At 41.9% G+C, this 23,309-nt stretch overlaps 2 protein-coding genes across 3 annotated transcripts in view; one reads left to right on the top strand and one right to left on the bottom strand.

Moving 5' to 3' along the window:
• LOC124131955 (serine-rich adhesin for platelets-like) overlaps positions 1-10,038 on the top strand; it is a 62,722-nt gene extending 52,684 nt beyond the window's left edge. Inside the window, exons 12-18 of the mRNA XM_048396440.1 lie at positions 59-196; positions 1,492-1,684; positions 3,690-3,880; positions 5,705-5,959; positions 7,754-7,862; positions 8,456-8,567; positions 9,194-10,038. Of these exons, the coding sequence (XP_048252397.1) occupies positions 59-196; positions 1,492-1,684; positions 3,690-3,880; positions 5,705-5,959; positions 7,754-7,862; positions 8,456-8,567; positions 9,194-9,236 (1,041 nt within the window). The 3' untranslated portion in view covers positions 9,237-10,038. The remainder of the gene's footprint in view (positions 1-58; positions 197-1,491; positions 1,685-3,689; positions 3,881-5,704; positions 5,960-7,753; positions 7,863-8,455; positions 8,568-9,193) is intronic.
• A 5,550-nt stretch (positions 10,039-15,588) lies between these two features.
• Positions 15,589-23,309, bottom strand: part of LOC124131920 (neurogenic locus notch homolog protein 2-like) — a 36,669-nt gene continuing 28,948 nt past the window's right edge. For both annotated transcript variants that reach the window (XM_048395938.1, XM_046495452.2), the window contains 4 exons: positions 18,914-19,027; positions 18,269-18,382; positions 17,276-17,389; positions 15,589-16,252 (listed from right to left, as the gene is read on the bottom strand). In XM_048395938.1, coding sequence (XP_048251895.1) covers positions 15,678-16,252; positions 17,276-17,389; positions 18,269-18,382; positions 18,914-19,027 — 917 coding nt within the window. In that variant the 3' untranslated portion in view covers positions 15,589-15,677. The remainder of the gene's footprint in view (positions 16,253-17,275; positions 17,390-18,268; positions 18,383-18,913; positions 19,028-23,309) is intronic.

A 23,309-nucleotide genomic window follows, 5' to 3' on the forward strand; every position in this document is an offset into this window, starting at 1 on the left:
TCCAGATAGAAGCAATTTTAAATTATTATTGATTACATAGAATTATTATATCGTCCAGTCAACAGGATGGACAGAGCAGACAGCACGTGCCTACTGTGAAGGCCTCTTTAATGTTTCTACTGCCATCACCACGTGTCAAAACATAGATGAAACAAGCATAGAGCAGAGTAAAGAGGACTGCGTTTTGGATATACAGGTAAAAGAAATGTCCATGATATATCTCTTTGACAAGCTAGTGTACACTGATATTTTATTTACTTGTGAGTGAGTGAGTGAGTTGGGTTTAACACTGCTTTTAACATTGTTCCAGTTAAATCACGGCGTGTCAGCTTAATGTGGGTGGAATTTTTTTGAATTTATCTGCCTCATAACTCTTCAAATACTAAGCAGGATGTTTACACGTCGAAAGCTGATTTTAAACACATACAGAGAGATGTCTTAAAGACCAGATATATGCTATTGCTGTCTGACGACCGAAACATGCCGATATTCTTGTTCCCAGTATAAGTTGATAGGCTGGTTGGTCTGAATCGTTCTGTTTAGTGGGTAAATAAAATTGTTTTGCACCTCGGTTCAAAGAACACAATTGAAAAATGCTATTCCCTTTCTCCCCCACCCCATTCAAGAATATTGAATTTCAGGCAGTCTCTAAGATCACCTTTATCTCCAGACATATTTTTTCATGCCAAGAGTGTGCTTTTCAAGAAAAGAGTATTTGGTGCAAACATCTGGTGCAATGTTTGCATTAAAAAAAGTACTGAAAGACATTCCCATGGAAACTAATTGTGACCCCCTCCTTGCCATCCGATAAATGTTTTGTAAATTTAAAAAGCTGATCACCACTTGAAAATTCTTTGAATAGGTTCTTGGTCTCTTAGGTGTAACCAACATTGTAAATCCATTCGTCTTCCTAAGTAAGCATGGTCCCAATTCAAAATGAACATCTGACAGGTATTTTTGTGATACTTTGCTATCATATATTATTTCTTGACTGTTAAATGTCAGTAGAGGTTAAATGTCAGTAGAGGAAATATCAAATCGTCGTTCACCATTACCGCTCATTAAGTGCCATTGTCAAAAATTTTTTTGTCAACAACAGAGTAATCGCACCCATGCTCTGTCAAGTTTCATTTATACATTGTTACACATCGATTCCCCAGTTGAAACGCAAATGTTAGCCCATAAATCGGTACCTAAAGAGTTAATGAAATTATGAAATAACCACACAAGATAAAAGGGCATTTGATAAATGATATTGAATAACAGGGGCTCACTTTAACTTTAGTGATCTTTCATCACTATTTTGCCTTTTACACCCAACGGAAAATGTTTCAGCAGATGTTCGATTCTGATCTTATTAATAATGTTTCATTTTTCTACATATTAGATTCCTGCGACATTCATTTACTTATTCAGGATATGTTCTTTGGTTCTTAATGAAAGTAGTACCGCTATATAAACATGTTCTGCAGCTACTATACTTTGCCATAGCTGACGGGCGATACATACTTCTCCGACATGGCCGTGGAGACAGCAAAGGAACAATGTGGCAGAAAGGTCATGATGAACGCCACAGTCGCTGCTAGAGCTGCTGCAGCGAATGAAAGCAACGAAAGACCGTGGGAGCAGTTTCAGCGGGTCTCCTGCACCAACGAATGTAGTCACAGAGGAACGTGTGTAGAAGGTAAGGCCTTTCTGGTTGAGGCTATGTTGGCATTCATTACTATTTTGTATGGCAGCATATAATACTCTTGCGTCCGAACATATAGTTTTTAAAAAAAGAAACGCATAACCCGTATTTGCTGAGAAAATGTTGTATATTCAAACATAAATGAACTTGAGTACATGAAATTTTACATCCGTTTAGGAGAGATCAATGTCTATACAATGATGTCCATAACTTGAGGTAAAGCATTCACAATATTCCTCAAACGTGAATGGAGTATCAATATCTGTTGTGCCCACCACGTGCATGAATAACAGTTCTCACATGCCTCGTCATGGACTGGATGAGACGCTGAATAACGGCCTGGGGAATCCTCCGCCACTCCTCCTTCAGAAATACAGCTAGTGCCTGGAGAGTTTGGGGTTGATGTTGACGCTGACGGAGACGGCGATCAAGTTCATCCCACAGGTGCTCTATTGGGTTAAGATCCGGGGAACGGGACGGCCAGGGGAGCACGTTGACATTGTTAGCAGCGAGAAAGGTCATTATGACACGTGCCGTGTGGGGCCGGTCGTTGTCCTGCTGGAAAATCTCACGTTGGACGTCAATGGCAGGCAGGAGGTGTGGTAGCAGGATTGTGTCTCTGTAGCGTACAGCCGTCAGGTTTCCCTGGACGTGGACAAGATCGGTACGATCAGTGTAGGATATAGCCGCCCACATCATCACACTCCCTCCACCAAATATGTCCACTTGACGCAGGCATTTAGGGGCATAACGTTCATGAACACGTCTGTAGACCCGGTTCCTACCATCACGTCTATGCAACAGGAATCTGGACTCATCGCTAAACTAAATGCGTCGCCAGTTGCGAAGGTTCCAGGCAGTCACGTTGTTACACCAACGAAGACGATGAGCACGATGGTGACGGCGTAGCACGTTCCCGACGTAGGGTCTCCTGGCTCTCAGTCCATGTTCTCTCAGCCTGTTCTGTACAGTCTGGCCTTATATCCTCCTAAGTCCTGGCACCCTGGCTGCAGTGCTCTCACCCGTAGCAGTACGGTCACGCAAATGGAGGACCCGGATGTAGCGATCCTGGGCTGGTGTGGTGACTCTAAGTCTTCCTGTACGGGGACGGTCATTTGTTGTGCCTGTTTGGTTGTAGCGAGCTACAAGCCGTGATATTGTGCTTTGGCTAACATTCAGACGTCGGGCAACAGAAGAATGGGACTCTCCAGCCTGCAGTCTTCCAATGGCGATGTTCCTTGCGGCAGCATCAAGACGTGGCATGCTCATTTGGCTTGGAAACGCCTTCTGAACGAATACCTATTTCCGAAAGCAAGCTTGCTTTTTATTGCCAAACACTGCATGCTTTTCCTGCCCAATTTCAACGTGCAAGATGCCACTTGTTGCGTTGTGGCGATGCATTTCTTACTCATTCTAGAAAGTCACATCTAAGTCAACATTTTCAAGCAAAATCGATTTGTTGCAAACGGAAGTGTGTCAATTGATGCTCTTACCAATATTGATACATATTTTGACGATAATATGAATACAACAGGTATTATTTCCGTTTTTACATATCAGTAACACCTATGCGTTTCTTTTTTTGGATAGTATATGTCAATGGTTTAACTGGACGAGGAGAACATGTCCAAAGCATTACCTTGCACTGATGGCATTTTCCCGTATGATGTGGAATGTTGGCGATCAAGTCGTGTCAGGAGCCAAACATTTGCTGTGCATAGGTACCCTCCTTGTGGTGCCAGAATCAGATGATACATGGTTATATAATAGCTTGAGATCTTGAATTGTCATCATTGTATCTATGTTCGTCGCAAAAGACAAAACAAATGACTTCATTGTATTTTCTTGGCTTCGTAAATAAAATGTGAATTACAGATACATTAACGTTTAAGGTAAATAGTCCTTTATTCAGTGGGAGCAGTAAGCCCATAAAGAAGTGAGTCGGTTCAGTGTCATCTCTTTATTCACTGTTAGTGAAATATGTATGTCTCTCCACAAGGCGAATGTCAGTGTAAGACTGGCTATGGAGCCTTAGACTGCTCTGTAGACATCTCTGAACCGCCAAAAACATTTGGCCTGAGGGAGGACGGTGTCTGCGATGTTGCCTCTCACCCCTGCAACGCCAGCCACGTGCTTACAGAGTATATCGTGGAGAACAGTTACAGTAATTGTCGCACTAGATTCTTCGAGGTATGTTTTATTCATTATGTTAATGTTGAAACAAAAGATAAATATTATTATTTTCAGTTCATCCAGCCTGAAATGTTTAAGTCATTGCAAGTCGTTTTTCGGCGTCCCTAAACCTTTGACATATTCACACCTTTTTCTCCAAAATTCAATGCATCAAAACTGTAATTTCAATATATTGGGAGATAACATTCTTTCTTAAAGACAAAGACGCGCAGGATGCTCACCAGGTGAAGGACTCAGCTTGTTCAAGGCAGAAGTTTGGCCATAATGGAGAAAAAAAACATTATCTAAGTCATCTGACGTAAACTTCTCCTTTATGAAACTGAAATACAATTGCCTGTTCCTACCAAGGATGCCATCTGAATTTGTTAAAAGAGGTCGAAATCCGATTTTCAATATTTTAAATTGTTACCTCGACTTGCACATTTCGTCCTTCACATTGCAGAAAGCTGAAACCTAACATGCCAATAATCAGCCAAAATGTAACGATGTTTAGTACATGTTTAATTCGTAGTGGGGCTCAAGACATGTGTTCCGTTTTTCGCTATATTGGTAAGTTTGACTTCGGACAGTTTGGACCATGCTCATACATTCTGTCGGGGATGTCGGGTAGCCTAGTGGTTAAAGCGTTCGCTCGTCACGCCGAAGACCCGGGTTCGATTCCCGACATGGGTACAATGTGTGAAGCCCATTTCTGGTGTCCCCCGCCGTGATGTTGCTGGAATATTGCTAAAAACGGCGTAAGGTCATACTCACCCACTCATACATTCTGTCACAATGCATTACCTCACACTGCAAACATCATCTCTTAAGAAATTACTTGACCAATGTTCCCACCAAAGATGACATCTGAATTTTTTCAAGAGGTTCAAATCTGATTTCCAATGTGGGCCCCGCAGTAGTTATTATGGCCTCCACACAGCCATTTCTGTTCAGAATGTACTGTAATGATCTACAATTACGAGTGAGTGAGTGAGTGAGGTTTTAAGTCGCTTTTAGCAATATTCCAGCAATATCACGGCGGGGAACACCACAAATGGGCTTCACACACTGTACCCATGTCGGGAATCGAACCTGGGTCTTCGGCGAGACGAGCGAACGCTTTAACCACAAGGCTACCCCACCGCCCCTCTACAATGATGAGAATGAGGAAAACGAACATTGGTTCTTCTTATGATGATATCCAATTTTGTCCCAATCATCAGGATTCTGCTGTGTATATTGTGTGCCCTATGATATTAGAAATATTTTTGTCCTTTGAAGGTATACAGGGCTCAGAGTTGGAACTAAGGACCCGTGAAGATCCGGGATAGAATAGGTCTTCAGCAACCGAGGCTTGTCGTAAAAGGCGACTATGCTTATCGTAAGGGGCGACTAACGGGATCGGGTGGTCAGGCTTGGTTGATGATCATGATGTCAATCACTGGATTGTCTGGCCCAGACTCGATTATTTACACACCGCTGTCATAAAGCTGGAATATTGCTGAGTGCGACGTTGAACAACAAACAAACAAACAAGTTTGAATCAAGAGTAAATTTAAGTGCTGTGTATTGCAAGAATTATATAAAATGGTACATTCATTCTTGCAGATTCAGATATACGCTCGTACATTTAGTTGCTAGTGGATACTGATGCACATGTAGACGTTATTCATTAGTATTCATGCAAAACATACTTAAATAACAATTCTGATAGCATGATCAGAAACTGTTGACTGTCAGCTGTATTTCGTTTACATTGAGCACTGTCATGTGCAAATTAAGAAACCCTCTTTAATGAAATCACACATTAAATGAGTTAACTGTGTAGACATTGATTTACAGATAGACAACAACAATACCATAACCTATGGTGAAGTTTTAACTCGGACACTCGAAGTGGAAAGCTTTGCTGAAGGCGTCTGTTCTCTGCCTGCTGCCCGTCTTGAAGTTAGCGTCTCCATCACCGTTGCCCGTGGTTACCTGGTGTCAGTCTCCAATAATGGTCAAACATTCAGTGATGAAAGTCCAGTCGTCATCTTCAACTCAACATGTCAGGAGTGTGATGTCAATAACAACGTCGTCACTTGCAGCTTTGTGGTAAATCCCTTTCCATACATATAAGAAATATTCATTGCACGATTCTGACAATATCATGAGCATATCTAACAGACAATACCAAGTGTTTGCGGAAAGGTGAGCAAATCCTGTCCCATCGTAACACTTGTTCTGTGATCAAACAATTGATGTATTGATGTTAACATATAATGTATATGTGAGTTGAGGCCTTCTCAGTAGGAACAACTACAACCTCGGATAGAATGGTTTCATTCAAATTCCGTTTGCTCTTTTTCATTTTGTGCATTCTACCATTGACGTCACCTACTGAAAGACATTCCGACAGATTCCTCTTCTCCATTTGCCCTTTTTTGCCAGTGACAAATGTCTCGGATCAAAATGATCGCAACAAGGACATGCAAACCATAAGTCGGGAAACACGTACGGTTCGGAAGAACGCATCCAATGCACTAACAAAAGGGCTATGGATATGCACGCACTGCACGTGCAGCAGCACTATGAACAGTATTAAAGTGCAGAGTTTATGAGTGCCTGGCATCTGCGCCAATCGAACAGTGACAGTTCAACAACATGCAAAGATTAACAGAAGTGCAAAGAAACAAAGTCAGAGTCCGCTGCAGGCAGGGGAATCCCGATCAGCTGTAGCCAGGGTTTTCAATGTGGCGCCCAGCACCATCACAAGGCTATGGGATCAGTTTCAACAGCATGGGTCAACACGTGATTGGCCAAGGTCAGGACGACCAAGAGAAACAAGCCCCGCCCAAGATCGCTACATCCGACTGTGCCACCTACGTGAAAGGACGACCACAGCCACCTCAACTGCCGGACTGCGGAGAAACCGTTTAAGAGCAGCAGGTCTACGAGCAAGAAGTCCTGTTCGACGTGTCATATCGAGTAAACAACATCGGCAACAACGACTGCATTGATGTCGTCAACACAGGGTATGGCCTCAACCGCAAACAAGAGATGTTGATGTTCTCCGCTGGCCCTCCAGATCTCCGGATTTTAACCTGACAGAGCACCTGTTGGATAAATTGGATAGACGGCTACGCCGACGTCAACAACAACCCAAGACGTTGCAGCAGTTGGCTTTTGCGTTGCAGGCCGAGTGGGCTACCATTCCATATGATGTGATTTGCATACTCGCCTTTCCATGGGCAGGAGATGTTAGGCCACTATCGATTCCAACGTGGAATAATGATGGTTGCTGACCTTCGCCTTGGATTTTTTCCATGTACTGATAACTGAGATGACTACAATCTCCAAGAGTTCTCAAATGTATTTTCCAACCTCACACAAATCTGGCTTTGCGTTTCTTTTTTGAAGAGGCAAAGCTTCGAAGATAGGCCCAGGCTCAATATCCAGGGTGAAAATTGATCTTACATCTCCTCATGTCTTCTTGAATACCACATTTCAGTACCGGAAATTTCGTGTTCCTTCCATGTGACGTTTTGGCATATGTACTAACATCTGAACAAATTGCACTGAAACATAAGGACATAGAAAGTAATTAGTTTGTATTATGATTTGCTTTATGAGTGGTATTGTCCTTGTGCTTTTACTGTGCATCGAATGAATATTTTGTTCTCATCACTGTGCGGGGGGCGGTCGGGTAGCCCAGAGGTTCAAGCGTTCGCTCGTCACGCCGAAGACCCTGGTTCGATTCCCGACATGGGTACAATGTGTGAAGCCCATTTCTGGTGTCCCCCGCCGTGATATTGCTGGAATATTTCTAAAAGCGGCGTAAAACCATACTCACTCACTCACTCACATCACTGTACGGTTGTTGCAGACATGACTAAATATCTGATTCAGAGCCAGGCCTGTAAGAATGGTGACATCTGTGTTCCCGCCGGTTCCCCTCACCCACTCGATAACTGTCACGTGTGCTCAGATGGCCAATGGGTATCGAGTACAGCGTTTGGTAAGTACCGAAATGTATTCGCATGGTCGTTGGTTAACATTTGGTTGGTGTCATATGTCCGACTAGAGCAACTGCCCCGAAAACGTACCAATCACAAAGGAGACCTCTCAACAAAATACCCAAGGAAGTGTATCTGATTAAGGGTTGTATTTAGCATGTCTCTTTAGAATTAAGTACAACCCTCTATCCACACCATAAGAAAATCCAGCTTATGCTATCTGCTCATCAGAACTGACGCCTCAAGCGTCCGTTGTGCATTGGCTGTCGTCTACCCGTCCTACTCACCACCTACATGCCCACCCCACCTAAGAAACCACACGGTATTAGAATATGAAATATAGATGCAATACATGTATTTAGCAGCACATATGACATTCGTACTTGCTGGTTTAATTTCTTTTTAAAATCGTAACGATTTGTTTTTCAGAGGTCCCAAGGACTGTTCCTCACTAATTATCTGTCGGGAGAGTTCCAATAAATATAAGAACGATTTAGATATACTACACTGACTAATCACAGATGTGGTAAAATACTAAACTGTATATAAGTACATATCAAGTAAGGCTTCATTTGTATTTCTATGCATATTCCAGATAAGAGGTGTAATCCGGACAATAATGTGTGGATAATTGTTGGTGCTCTTGCTGGGGCACTAGTTCTTGGCCTGTTGATTGCGTTGGCCATGTGGATCTTCTTACATTTCAGGTAAGAATAGTTCTTGTCTAATTAGGTTGGGACTCTTGTGTGGTGATCACTGTGGATCTTAACTGACGTATACGTATTCACTTATTCTTCGCTGATTCCGATTTCGTTTGTTTGTTTGTTTGTTTGTTATTTAATGCCGCACTCGGCAATATTCCAACTATAAGACTGCGGTCTGTAAATAACCGAGTCTGGACGAGACAATCCAGTAATTGACATCATGAGCATCGATCTACGCAGTTGGGATACGATGACATGCATCAACCAAGTTAGCGAGCCTGACCACCCTTTCCCGTTAGTCGCCTTTTACGACAAGCATAGTCATCGTTTACGGCAAGCATGGGTTGCTGAAGACCTACGCATTTGGGATACGATGACATGCATCAACCAAGTTAGCGAGCTGAAGGTTTATGCTCACTGCAATGAACATATCACTTTCCTCTGCTTCAGAAAACTTTCACACTGCAGTATATAATAAAAGGAATTTCTTTTATTGTTGTCAATGATCAGTATTATGGCATTGTAGACTGCGTTTAAAATGCTGTCATGGTATGAAGCCAAACACTGCATTTTCGTATAGACTAAATGCAAGTAACATATTCCTAATAGAAGTGTTTCTTTTGTTTCAGATCGCCGCCAACATCAAATTCATCTGCAGCAAGAAAGAACTGACGGAACATAACTGGGAAACCGTTAAATATTTTATTACGAAACTATGTACATGTATCAAGCACATGCTGAACTTGTGGCTTTTTTTTGTTTTGTATTTCCGAAAAACAATTTTGTGTTTGGATTTAAACTCAATACTCGTAGCATTCGTTTCCGGAACATAACTCGGAAACCATTTGATATTTTATTGTGAAACATTGCATAAGTTTCAAACACATGCTGAACTGGTGCCTTTTGCTGTTTCCTTGGCAACACGTTGGACTTAACAGGTTTCTTACATAACCAAAGAGTAACTTAGCAATCAGGTGGATTGTGTATTTCTGAATCATGTATCCATTATTGTTTTCATATATTATCCATGAAACGTTATACCTATATTAACACAGTACTGAAACTGTTATGCTATTTTTGATTTTGAAGTGGATTTAGGGTTGTCTGAGAACCGTTACCAAAATTACCTAATTGACATGTTTGTGTGAATGGTGAAACAAAACCACTACAGTGTATATACAAGTGGCACCCATACAAGCCTACTTTCTCCTGATGGATTTAACAATTTACTTCGTGCTTGCAATCAGGCCATTCACAAAACATCTCTGCACTGATGGCTTAATGGTTTTTTTTGTTCTGGAGTTACCCTCCGTGTACATTCACTACAGAATGAACAAACAAAATACGAATGCACCCGATGGCGGGGAATATTGATAACGCTGTTTTCTTGTTCTATTAATCAATGACATGTCAAAATTAAATTGTAACCCGGGCCACGAGGCCTCCAATACTGAATAAACTATATCTGTCATAATTGTTTCTAGACATCTTCTGTTCTACAGATTTATTATGCAATCTCGGAACATTTCCAGGTTTTGAACAAAAGGGAGCACACACTTCTCCTCTCACATTTTATCGCTCTATCCATACTACTTGCATCAGTCCAAAAACTGTCGTATGTTGCACCCACAAGGACTTCTAAACAGAATATATTGTTGTACAGTTGATGATTTCCTTTGTTGTTGAGGGCACGGGTGGCCGAGTCGTCTAAGGCGCCACGATTCGCTGTGCAGAGTTGCGTCCCTTGGGCACGCATAGAAACCTATGATGGTGGGTTCGAATCCCGGTTCACCCCGATTATGTGTCTAGGTTTGTCAGCACTATACCCGTGCTCGTGGGTTTCACCGAAGTAGTAAACGTCTGAGACCTGCATCATTTCGGGGTTTCCTCCTACATTAAGCTGAAAGGCCGCAATATAACTGGAATACTGTTAAAAGCGGCGTTGAATCCAACTCACACACTCCTTTGTTGTTCGTATAGCTTGTACAGACACGAGCATGGGTAATTTCAGGGTAAAGGGTTTCCGCGATTGTACCCACAACTGGGGTTGTTTTCACTATTTGCTAAAAGGGCAACCGACCCAGAACGATCTTTTTTATGGGTCTCAAAACTTCAAACACATAAAGCAATCCTTTCAGACACATATACAGTTTCAAATTGGGCAAACGTTGGTGGTAGCTGACATAAACAATAAACACTCCAGTTGAACTTATTCCCTATTGGTCTCCAATTCGAAACAATTAAATAGGAAGTAGAATATATCTGATGCTTTGATTAGAAAATTATATTCTCTAGAATCAACTGTCATTACTGTCGTTTTCAAAGTATGCATGCAGTATGTTGGTTGGTTGGTTTGTTTGTTGTTTAAAGCTGCACTCAGCAATATTCCAGCTATATGACGAGTGTACAATAGTAATAATCGAGTCTTGACCAGACAATCCAGTGATTCATATCATGATCATCGATCCACGCAATTGGGATCGATGACATGCATCGCCCGTTAGTCGCCTTTTACGACAAGCATAGTCACCTTTTACGGCAAGCATGGGTTGCAAGACCTATTCTACCCCGGAATCTTCACGGGTCATAGTTGCACTTAATCAGAAAGTTATATTCCTTCATTTATCGCCATACGACAGTAGAATGAATCACTTTTATTACGCATATGGGTGACTTCCGGTTTGAGAACACATATCAAATACAGTACAATTTCATACCTTAAAGACACACACACTTCCGGCCAAATGAACTATCTGAAATCCCACACATTTCATTTTGAATAGGTTCTGTTACAAATACAAAGTTTATTGGCATGCACGAAAACAGGCAGATTCCTTCCATCCGACACGTCCGTAATGTTCACTATTTCCTTGTGTATACCCTTCACACAAGTACTGATCCTGATGCCTTCTCATGAATCTCCTCTTTATATGCTCCCAAGGTAACAAGTAATGCATGTTTTAATGAAGTGTCAACGCGCATGTTGACGGGGAATTAGCTCTTCGGGGAAAGAAGGACAAAATCGACATAACTGTCCAGGAACGCTTTATGCACAACATGTAAACAATAAACAACAAATGCACAATGAGCGGAATACCTGCTCTGACAACACAAACAAAGCAATACGCGGACCTTCCAGCTCAGGCGTACAAGAGGTGAGCGGAGCTCCAGCTCACCTCAGGACGTTTCCTACGAGCGGTACATCCTGCTCGAGGTCGGCCCTATGCCAGCACTCGGAATACCAAGCCTGACTAACACCCAAGTAACAGTGTAATGGTAGCACATATATAGTAATGAACAACAATGGACATACAAAGAGACAATGACATTGCTTTGGACATTGGCCATATGGGCGTGATTAACCAACACAGTTCATGGGATGATCAATTAGGGCAATAAATGCCATACTATAAAAAGCAGTAGTTAAAGGGAAGTGATATGGTAGTCCAGGCTGACTGACAGTCAATATACAATGAAATGTTGGTGAGGATTAACAACGGGGATTAGCGCCTAAAACGTAATGACAATTAAGTTATGGAGACATGGCTACAGGGTAATTCGCCTTTGGAGTCAAATGTACTGCAGACAATGGTAGTCATAAATCAGTCGCTATAACAGAAGTAACAAAGCGTAACATTGATCACAGACACAGTGACATAATTGGCTGACAGTCATTGTACACAACAATGGGGATCAATAGTTGCGATAACCATCAAATAAGTAATGGTCGATAGGGAATTGCATCAGAACTCATTTGTGTCACCGACGCGTCAACCATGAAACTTTTTGAAAGCTTCACTAAGACCTTGAATCAAACACCTTCTGGCCAAAATTCGTATGACGCTCTTTCAAATCTTGGTAGAAAGAGCATGCGCGATTGTTTCTCGAAAGTTGTGAAATGTAAACACCCAAGGCTGAAGCTGTTGGCACATTGCTCGACATGAATAGAAAGTTGACTTTTAGAAAGTTGATGTCACACCTCTTGTCATACATACAGTATTGTTTTCTCAGTAAACTTCAGATGGCATTTGCTTTCATTTTTCACAAATTGTCCTGAACCTTTGAATACAGATACGTAACTGTATGTGTGGTCACCAAGTTTTGTAACACAGGCACCATGGTCAAGGAATGAAGTTTTTCCTTAAATTTTGCATGTGGGATAGTGGTGTACAAAGTCTAATAAAAAGTTTTGACAGAATGAAACAGTTCTTTTGAGTTTTTGAGAATCCTTATGGTACCAATTCCACTTGTCTCAAATACTTTCTTTCTGTAAACTGAAAGAAAGTCCTTCCTTGAAGTTGCTGGATTCGATTAATTTCTTTCAGTGACACAGAGTATAGTCATGATCTTGCTTTGTGCAGTCCCAATTGTTACTGGAGGAGATGCAACAGATCTTCCAAATAAATGGTATCTTTTGCCTTCGTCCTTTCTTGTCACCATGGCTGAGTCGACGTCTTTAGGATGACTCAATACATTGTTTAAAGTTCGTTGGTTCGAAAGACTGCCAACGTCTGTTATTCGCCATTACATCCATATGGCATTGCTGTTCACAACAGCCTAACCCAATGGTTTCTCTGGATACACTATACGGTAGACTTCATTTAAGGCTATTAGAGGGATGGACATGGAACGGCATGTCATGGCTCCGGGGTAATAGACCTTTGAAAATAATACGTATTCACACAGAAATTGTTCCAAATCGGTCGCTATGACAGAAGCTAGGGTTTGCTTATGGAGTAGGCCCATAAACATTGCAATACCCTTTAGGAAACATAGCCCATACTTCAACTCAGGCATTGTCTAAACTTAAGTTTTTCCAAGATGAAAATATCATAAATTATTTCAAAAATATAAAAAGAATAAGTCAACTTTGTGTATTCTTACAACATGACTTTCTGCACTTCCTGATTGATAACATAAGTTTTTATATGTAAAATTTGGTGATAATGTCATGTATTGTTGATCTGATAATGGTCAAATAGTCAATTCCTTCCACTGATTTACCACATAAACTAGAACTAAAACAGACCAGGGAAACAATCACATCTGTTTCACATTTAGATCTATGTATAAAATAAAGGCGTGACAAAACAACCCACTGTGACAAGAGAGATGACTTCAACTTTCCAAATGTCAACGTTGCCTTTTTGAAGACTTAGTTTCCAGCAGCTCCAGTCTTTGGTGTCTCCATTTTATAACTTGTGATGTACAATCAAGTATGCACTTTCAAATGACTCTAGTTCGGAGGCTGCATGATCAGGCTTACATCATTCAAAGCGTTATTAACCCTTTCAAAACATTTGATGGTGGACATGTGGTTTTTTTCAGCTGAACATATGCCGTGCCGTTACTTGGCGTTGACGTGTTATTTTTGCATGTGTTTGTGATGGGTGTCACCCGTGGGGAAGACCATGCTTACCTTTTTGTGAGCACCTGTTATTAGTATTATTTTTTAGTGATTTATATACACGTGTTCATGGCATAGTCGGAAGCATAAACCAGACTCAGCCTTTGGGTGAGGTGAGTCGAAATTTGGTTTAACGTTGCGTCAAAGATTATTGCACTTATATACGGAGGCAGTTCTCAGCTTTCAGTAGAGATTTCCCATAATTATTACTATTTATTTTACCTACTCTATCCAGTCATCCTTCTAGATTAATATAATTCCATATAGGTTCAAGTGCTATCACTCACTTGGATTCCATTGGGCGTAAAGGGCACAATAGTGGCTTAAATTATACAATAGTTTGTTTGTTTTTATTTGACGCCGCACTCAAGAATATTACAACTATATGACGGCGGTCTGTTAATAATCGAATTTGGTCCGGACTATCAAGTGATTACCATCATGACCATGCTATTGGGATACAAGTATACATCAACCAATTCAGTGAGTCTGACCATCTGATCCCGTTAGTCGCCTTTTGAAACAAGCATGGGTTCCTGAAGACCTAACCTGGATCTTCGATCAGGGGATCTAAAATAAAATGAACGGACCACAGAACTCAAATGATGACACCAGGCGATTGCAACAAGCATGACCTGCTCCTCCGGCAGCACCTGCCACTCACACAATTTGCATAAAAGAGAAATGTGTGATGTTACAGACGCAGAGTGCTGTTCAAAATAGTCATGTTGACTACTTTTAGATTCCGAGATAGAATAGGTCTTCAGCAACCCATACTTGCCGTAAAAGGCGACTATGCTTGTCGTAAAAGGCGACTAACGGGATCGGGTGGTCAGACTCGCTGACTTGGTTGATGATGTCATCGATTCCAATTGCGTGGATCGATGCTCATGATGTCAATCACTGGATTTTCTGGTCTAGACTCGATTATTTTACAGACCGCCGTCATATAGCTGGAATATTGGTGATTGCGGCGTTAAACAACAAACAAACAAACAAACAAACTTTTAGAACCTTTACACATACATGTACACGACGCCAGCTATTTCACACAGATGGTGGTTGCACCCAGTCCTGTATAATCAAATCACTCACTGTATGACCTATCCGCTCAGTGTTTCTCACACCCATGTATCACCAAACCATCCGTCTATACCAAAAGGATAAAGTTATTGTGACTCGGTTCTTTTATACAAACTTCTGGGATTTGAACGAGGGAACATGTTTATGAAAGAGATCGAAACGCAACCAACTAATTGTTGCTAATATTACATCGGGAGGAATTGCTTCAGATGTTCTCTTTAAAGAAACAGATACGCAATCTCATATCATTGCTACTCAGTGCGATTTTCTGAAGTGCACCACAAAAGGTTTATATTTATTTGATGAGATTTCACTATGCCACACCTAACTGAAAATGACAGATGGCGAGCCATGGGAAGGCACGAAGATGGCGTAGTCTCATATGACGCTTGTGGGGACGTCATCAACATCAAACACATCAGAGATCGTCACAATATCTTTTTGCCTTAATCCACCCACCCCTGCATCATTCTCCCTGCATTAGCCAGTCCATTTTCTCACCCACCGTATTTTTAATAAACCACAAAACCGATGTAAACACATGTGCACTTTTTAATTACTGATTGTCGGTATGCCCCAAACATTTTGTCACAGTATGACCAGCTACTAGAGTGGAGCACCCGCTATGGACTTCTGCATGTGCTGGTTACAATCCGCTTCTTTAACAAGTCTGTGAGATTCGCATCATCAATATGGAATATGTTGGCCCTTGCAGGTGGGGAAACAACGCTCCTGACAGTAACCATGTCGGCATTGTCGGATATTAACACCATCATGACTTTGGCTTTGGCTTGTAAATCTTTGACAACAGGACCGATGTCCATCGACCCGCTACGCCTTCCATCAGTGAAAAGTATGGCAACGTTCTTAGCATCAGGTCGGTCACCATTGGTTTCATTGAAGACTTCGTGTACAGCCATTTCGAAAGCCAGGGCCAAGTACGTTTTGCCACCTCTCCATGTTTGCTGGTTAATCGTCATTAACATTCCTGTTCTGTTGTATTTGTAATCGTTCAGATGAAAGTCCACCTTTACACGACCCGAGAACACTGACAGAGCAACGTTGGTGCCGTCTGGTCTCACATCAAGCACATTCAGTAAACTATTCATGAAAGCAATCATTTTTTCATAGTAATCGTCCACGATGGTACCTGACACGTCTTTCATAAAGAGTAGATCCACTTTGTCGGGCGTGCAAACTACAACATAGAAAAGGTTAGTACTAATCTGACCCGCACATGTATCGTGCTTAACGAGGGAACGATGTTTAACAATGCAGTCAGCAACACCCAAATCATTCCGGTCTTTACATAATGGAATAGCGGCAAGATAAACCGGGGATGTTATGAACAACGTCCTGACTTCAATTATGTCGCCTTTGAAGACCAGTAATAGAGTGCTGCAGACCGATTCGAAACTGTTCTAATCAGGCCACCATGCAACAAAATAGTTTTTTAAATGACTTGTTTGTCATGTATTTGATTATCAGCTTCACAAGTAAGCGTTGCTTTCATTGCTTAATCATGGAAAGGCTTTTCGTTTCTTTTATTTTCGAATTCGATGTTTTCTTTCTAATTTCCATTAATTTATGTCTACTTCACAGCTCGGAAAATTAACCATTTGAAATGAAATATTTTTCATTTCATTTGTGTTGTTTATATTTCTCCTAGTCGACAAAAAGGGATACGATTTGACAATAAGGGATCACAAGACTATGCTTTATGAATATAAGTTCATTGTTATTTCTATTTCGACCAGGGGGGCAAGGGTGGCCCAGTCGTCTAAGGCGCCGCGATTGGCTGTGCAGAATGCGTCCCTTGGGCACGCCAGAAACCTATGATTGTCGGTTCGATTCCCGGTTCGCCCCGATTATGTTTCTAGGTTTGTCAGCACCATACCCGTGCTCGTGGGTTTCACCGAACTGGTAAATGTCTGAGACCTGCATCACTTCGGGCTTTCCTCCCACATTAAGCTGACACGCCGTGATATAACTGGAATAATGTTAAAAGCGGCGTTAAACCCAAACTCACTCACTCTATTTTGACCATCGAATTTATAGTTCGGAAATAGATTATTTAGCCAAATGTTTAGAAATGAGAGGCCTACGTTTCATGACAAGAAGTACAGTTTTCATACAGTCAGTAATCAAAATCTATCTGAGGATTCAGGACCATTTCTTTCGGTATTATGGACATGTAGATAGTACAAGTATACACTCCTACCTGATTCGCAGTACACTCCTGAAAAGCCCTCCTCACAAGTGCAGGTGAAATCGCCAAGTCCGTCTGTACAAGTGGCCCCGTTGAAACATGGTTGCTTGTCACAATGACGCACATCTACAACATATAGGCTTTCGAGGTAAACGAATTATTTCATAGACTCTGTTTCATCGGATAATCGATACTGGTTCTCAGGTATTGCTTTATATTCAAAGGCTTACGTGTGTGTTGCATTTCCATAAGATATCTGTCGTCTATATATTCAACTTCAAAACACAAGTCTTCAGCAACCCATGCTTGCCGTAAAAGGCGACTATGCTTGCCGTAAAAGGCGACTATGCTTGCCGTAAAAGGCGACTATGCTTGTCGTAAAAGGCGATTAACAGGATCGGGTGGCCAGGCTCGCTGACTAAGTTGATGCATGTCATCGATCTCAATTGCGTGGATCGATGCTCATGATGTCAATCACTGGATTGTCTGGTCCAGACTCGATTATTTTACAGACCGCCGCCATATAGCTGGAATATCGCTGAGTGCGGCGTAAAACAACAAACAAACGAACAAACAAACAAAACAGCTGCGCCTTCATCCTCTGTGCACCAATTGGATAGCTCAACGACCAATACGACAACATAATGCATAATGCGTGAGTGCACTATCATCAATTCTTGGACCATTTTATTGACTTGTGGATTGTAAATCCAAACAGTGTTTTTGAAAATAATTTATTAATGATTCTTTGGTCCTGTGTTGTCATTTTCTGATTTCACAATCAAAATCTGTATTTACCGACTTCTTAGTTCACCGTTGGGTTTCATTTTGGAAAATACCTCATGACACACCAATTAATTGAGACTTGTGCACAGATTGGCTCTTGGGATATTTTGCAAAAGAAAAAAGTATTTTGGCGACAAACATCATAGACCGAACTTTGCACTGGGTTCTAGCTTTGAAGTAAGAAATTTGGTTGACAGGGAAGGACAAGTGGTAACCAACCTGCTTCACACGTAGGTCCTGTGAAGCCTGTAGGGCAGATACAAGTATGGGTGTTATTTCCATCAACACACGTGCCACCGTGGAGGCAGGGCTTGCTGTCACAGTGACGTATATCTAGGGGAAAATATTCTTCATTAAAATCTACCAGTTTTCACTGTAAAGAATATCACAAAAAATTCATATCTTTTATAAAACAGAAGTTTCTTAAGAGTTAAATTTCACCTTTGGGAAAGAATGCCACTCGGTCAGAACAACTAATACGGGTTGAGGTGAACTGAAGATTATAGTAAGTAAATTGCCGCCATGGTCTATTGGGTAGAAGGTCTGTCAAGACAGAGGAAGGTAGGTGGTTCGATCCCTGGCAGCGTCATACCAAAGTACGAGTCAGGATGCTGTGTCTGAGTGGGCTATCCATGTACTTCAACCACCTATCAACTGTGACAAGGTATCTCAGTAGGCTAGCACTATAAAACCGGCATTTCTCTGGACAGTTACACACACACACACACACACACACACACACACACACACACACACACACACACACACACACACACATGCACGTAACTGTATAAGTTTAGTTATTTCGACCACTTGATGGTCTTTCTAGAGGGATGTCCCGAACACCACTGACTCTTGCCTTACCTTTGATACACCTTAGTCCAGTGAATCCTTGTTTACATATACACTTGTATGTGCCAACTAGGTCCACACAAGTACCTTCATGTTGACAGGGGTCGCTTTCACACTCGTTGATGTCTGGATTAAAAAAAATGAGAGTGAATGTTGTTTTACAGCCCAAGACAACTATATTCCAGCTATCTCTAGGCTTGCTGTAAAACATAACCGGTGGTTGATATCATGATCACGAGAAACGCCCCACGGCATTGGGCCTGGGTGACACGAAATCAACCAAGCCAGACCACCAAATCTGTTTTAGCCTGTAAGGGGTTAAAAATGTGAATCATGTGTGACCAAACTGTCCAGTATGTAGTCATATTAAAGGTACCTTTTAACATAAGTAAAACCATTGCTATTCTCAGTGGAACTTTATCTTTAAATGAACGACATTTTAGGGTAAGATTCCAGGTGGCAGGCGACCATCATCACCTCAACTAGCTTCCTTCACCTGGTTGTATCACCTTCCTCTACATGGTTGTATCACCTTCCTCTACATGGTTGTATCACCTTCCTCTACATGGTTGTATCACCTTCTTCTACATGGTTGTATCACCTTCCTCTACCTGCTTGTATCACCTTCCTCTACATGGTTGTATCACCTTCCTCTACATGGTTGTATCACCTTCCTCTACATGGTTGTATCACCTTCTTCTACATATTTGTATCACCTTCCTCTACCTGCTTGTATCACCTTCCTCTACATGGATGTATCACCTTCCTCTACATGGTTGTATAACCTTCCTCTCCCTTGTTGTATCACCCTCCTCTCCATGGTTGTATCACCCTCCTCTACATGGTCGTATCACCTTCCTCTACATGGGTGTATCACCTTCCTCTCCCTTGTTGTATCACCCTCCTCTACCTGCTTGTATCACCTTCCTCTACATGGTTGTATCACCTTCCTCTACCTGCTTGTATCACCTTCCTCTACATGGTTGTATCACCTTCCTCTACATGGTTGTATCACCTTCCTCTACATGGTTGTATCACCTTCTTCTACATGGTTGTATCACCTTCCTCTACCTGCTTGTATCACCTTCCTCTACATGGATGTATCACCTTCCTCTACATGGTTGTATAACCTTCCTCTACATGGTTCTATCACCTTCATCTGCCTGCTTGTATCACCTTCCTCTACATGGTTGTATCACCTTTCTCTACCTGCTTGTATCAACTTCCTCTACATGTTTGTATCACCTTCCTCTACATGGTTGTATCACCTTCCTCTACCTGCTTGTATCACCTTCCTCTACCTGGTTGTATCACCTTCCTCAACCTGGTTGTATCACCCTCCTCTACCTGCTTGTATCACCTTCCTCTACATGATTGTATCACCTTCCTCTACATGGTTGTATCACCTTCCTCTACATGCTTGTATCACTTTCCTCTACATGGTTGTATCACCTTCCTCTACATGGTTGTATCACCTTAATCTACATGGTTGTATCACCTTCCTCTACCTGCTTGTATCACGTTCCTCTACATGGTTGCATCACCTTCCTCTACCTGCGTGTATCACCTTCCTCTACATGGTTGTATCACCTTACTCTACATGGTTGTATAACCTTAATCTGCATGGTTGTATCACCTTCCTCTACATGGTTGTATCACCTTCGTCTACCTGGTTGTATCACCTTCCTCTACATGGTTGTATCACCTTAATCTACATGGTTGTATCACCTTCCTCTACCTACTTGAATCACATTCTTCTACATGGTTGTATCACCTTCCTCTACCTGCGTGTATCACCTTCCTCTACATGGTTGTATCACCTTCCTCTACATGGTTGTATAACCTTAATCTGCATGGTTGTATCACCTGCCACTACATGGTTGTATCACCTTCCTCTACATGGTTGTATCACCTTCCTCTACATGGTTGTATCACCTTCCTCTACATGGTTGTATAACCTTAATCTGCATGGTTGTATCACCTGCCACTACATGGTTGTATCACCTTCCTCTACATGGTTGTATCACCTTCCTCTACCTGCTTGTATCACCTTCCTCTACATGGTTGTATCACCTTCCTCTACATGGTTGTATCACCTTCCTCTACATGGATGTATCACCTTCCTCTACCTGCTTGTATCACCTCCTTCCCCGTGGTTGTATCACTCTAATCTACATGGTTGTATCCCCTTCCTCTACCTGCTTGTATCACCTTCCTCTACATGGTTGTATCACCTTCCTCTACATGGTTGTATCACCTTCCTCTACATGGTTGTATCACCTTCTTCTACATGGTTGTATCACCTTCCTCTACCTGCTTGTATCACCTTCCTCTACATCGATGTATCACCTTCCTCTACATGGTTGTATAACCTTCCTCTCCCTTGTTGTATCACCCTCCTCTACATGGTTGTATCACCCTCCTCTACATGGTTGTATCACCCTCCTCTACCTGCTTGTATCACCTTCCTCTACATGGTTGTATCACCTTCCTCTACCTCCTTGTATCACCTTCCTCTACATGGTTGTATCACCTTCCTCTACATGGTTGTATCACCTTCCTCTACATGGTTGTATCACCTTCTTCTACATGGTTGTATCACCTTCCTCTACCTGCTTGTATCACCTTCCTCTACATGGATGTATCACCTTCCTCTACCTACTTGAATCACATTCCTCTACATGGTTGTATCACCTTCCTCTACCTGCGTGTATCACCTTCCTCTACATGGTTGTATCACCTTCCTCTACATGGTTGTATAACCTTAATCTGCATGGTTGTATCACCTGCCACTACATGGTTGTATCACCTTCCTCTACATGGTTGTATCACCTTCCTCTACCTGCTTGTATCACCTTCCTCTACCTGCTTGTATCACCTCCTTCCCCGTGGTTGTATCACCTTCCTCTACATGGTTGTATCACCTTCCTCGACATGGTTGTATCACCTTCCTCTACATGGTTGTATCACCTTCCTCTACATGGATGTATAACCTTCCTCTACCTTCTTGTATCACCTCCTTCCCCGTGGTTGTATCACTCTATTCTACATGGTTGTATCCCCTTCCTCTACCTGCTTGTATCACCTTCCTCTACATGGTTCTATCACCTTCCTCTACATGGTTGTATCACCTTCCTCTACATGGTTGTATCACCTTCTTCTACATTGTTGTATCACCTTGCTCTACCTGCTTGTATCACCTTCCTCTACATGGATGTATCACCTTCCTCCACATGGTTGTATAACCTTCCTCTCCCTTGTTGTATCACCCTCCTCTACATGGTTGTATCACCCTCCTCTACCTGGTTGTATCACCCTCCTCTACCTGCTTGTATCACCTTCCTCTACATAGTTGTATCACCTTCCTCTACCTGCTTGTATCACCTTCCTCTACATGGTTGTATCACCTTCCACTACATGGTTGTATCACCTTCCTCTACATGGTTGTATCACCTTCTTCTACATGGTTGTATCACCTTCCTCTACCTGCTTGTATCACCTTCCTCTACATGGATGTATCACCTTCCTCTACATGGTTGTATAACCTTCCTCTACATGGTCCTATCACCTTCATCTGCCTGCTTGTATCACCTTCCTCTACATAGTTGTATCACCTTTCTCTACCTGCTTGTATCACCTTCCTCTACATGGTTGTATCACCTTCCTCTACATGGTTGTATCACCTTTCTCTACCTGCTTGTATCACCTTACTCTACCTGGTTGTATCACCCTCCTCTACCTGCTTGTATCACCTTCCTCTACATGGTTGTATCACCTTCCTCTACATGCTTGTATCACTTTCCTCTACATGGTTGTATCACCTTCCTCTACATGGTTGTATCACCTTAATCTACATGGTTTAATCACCTTCCTCTACCTGCTTGTATCACCTTCCTCTACATGGTTGTATCACCTTCCTCTACATGCTTGTATCACTTTCCTCTACATGGTTGTATCACCTTCCTCTACATGGTTGTATCACCTTAATCTACATGGTTTTATCACCTTCCTCTACCTGCTTGTATCACGTTCCTCTACATGGTTGTATCACCTTCCTCTACCTGCGTGTATCACCTTCCTCTACATGGTTGTATCACCTTACTCTACATGGTTGTATAACCTTAATCTGCATGGTTGTATCACCTTCCTCTACATGGTTGTATCACCTTCCTCTACCTGGTTGTATCACCTTCCTCTACATGGTTGTATCATCTTAATCTACATGGTTGTATCACCTTCCTCTACCTACTTGAATCACATTCCTCTACATGGTTGTATCACCTCCTTCCCCGTGGTTGTATCACTCTATTCTACATGGTTGTATCACCTTCATCAACATGGTTCTATCACCTTCCTCTACCAGGTTGTATCACCTTCTACTACATGGTTGTATCACCTTAATCTGCAT

The sequence above is a fragment of the Haliotis rufescens genome, unplaced genomic scaffold, assembly GCF_023055435.1.
Source record: "Haliotis rufescens isolate VD_foot unplaced genomic scaffold, xgHalRufe1.0.p SCAF_15, whole genome shotgun sequence".
Taxonomy (NCBI): domain Eukaryota; kingdom Metazoa; phylum Mollusca; class Gastropoda; order Lepetellida; family Haliotidae; genus Haliotis; species Haliotis rufescens.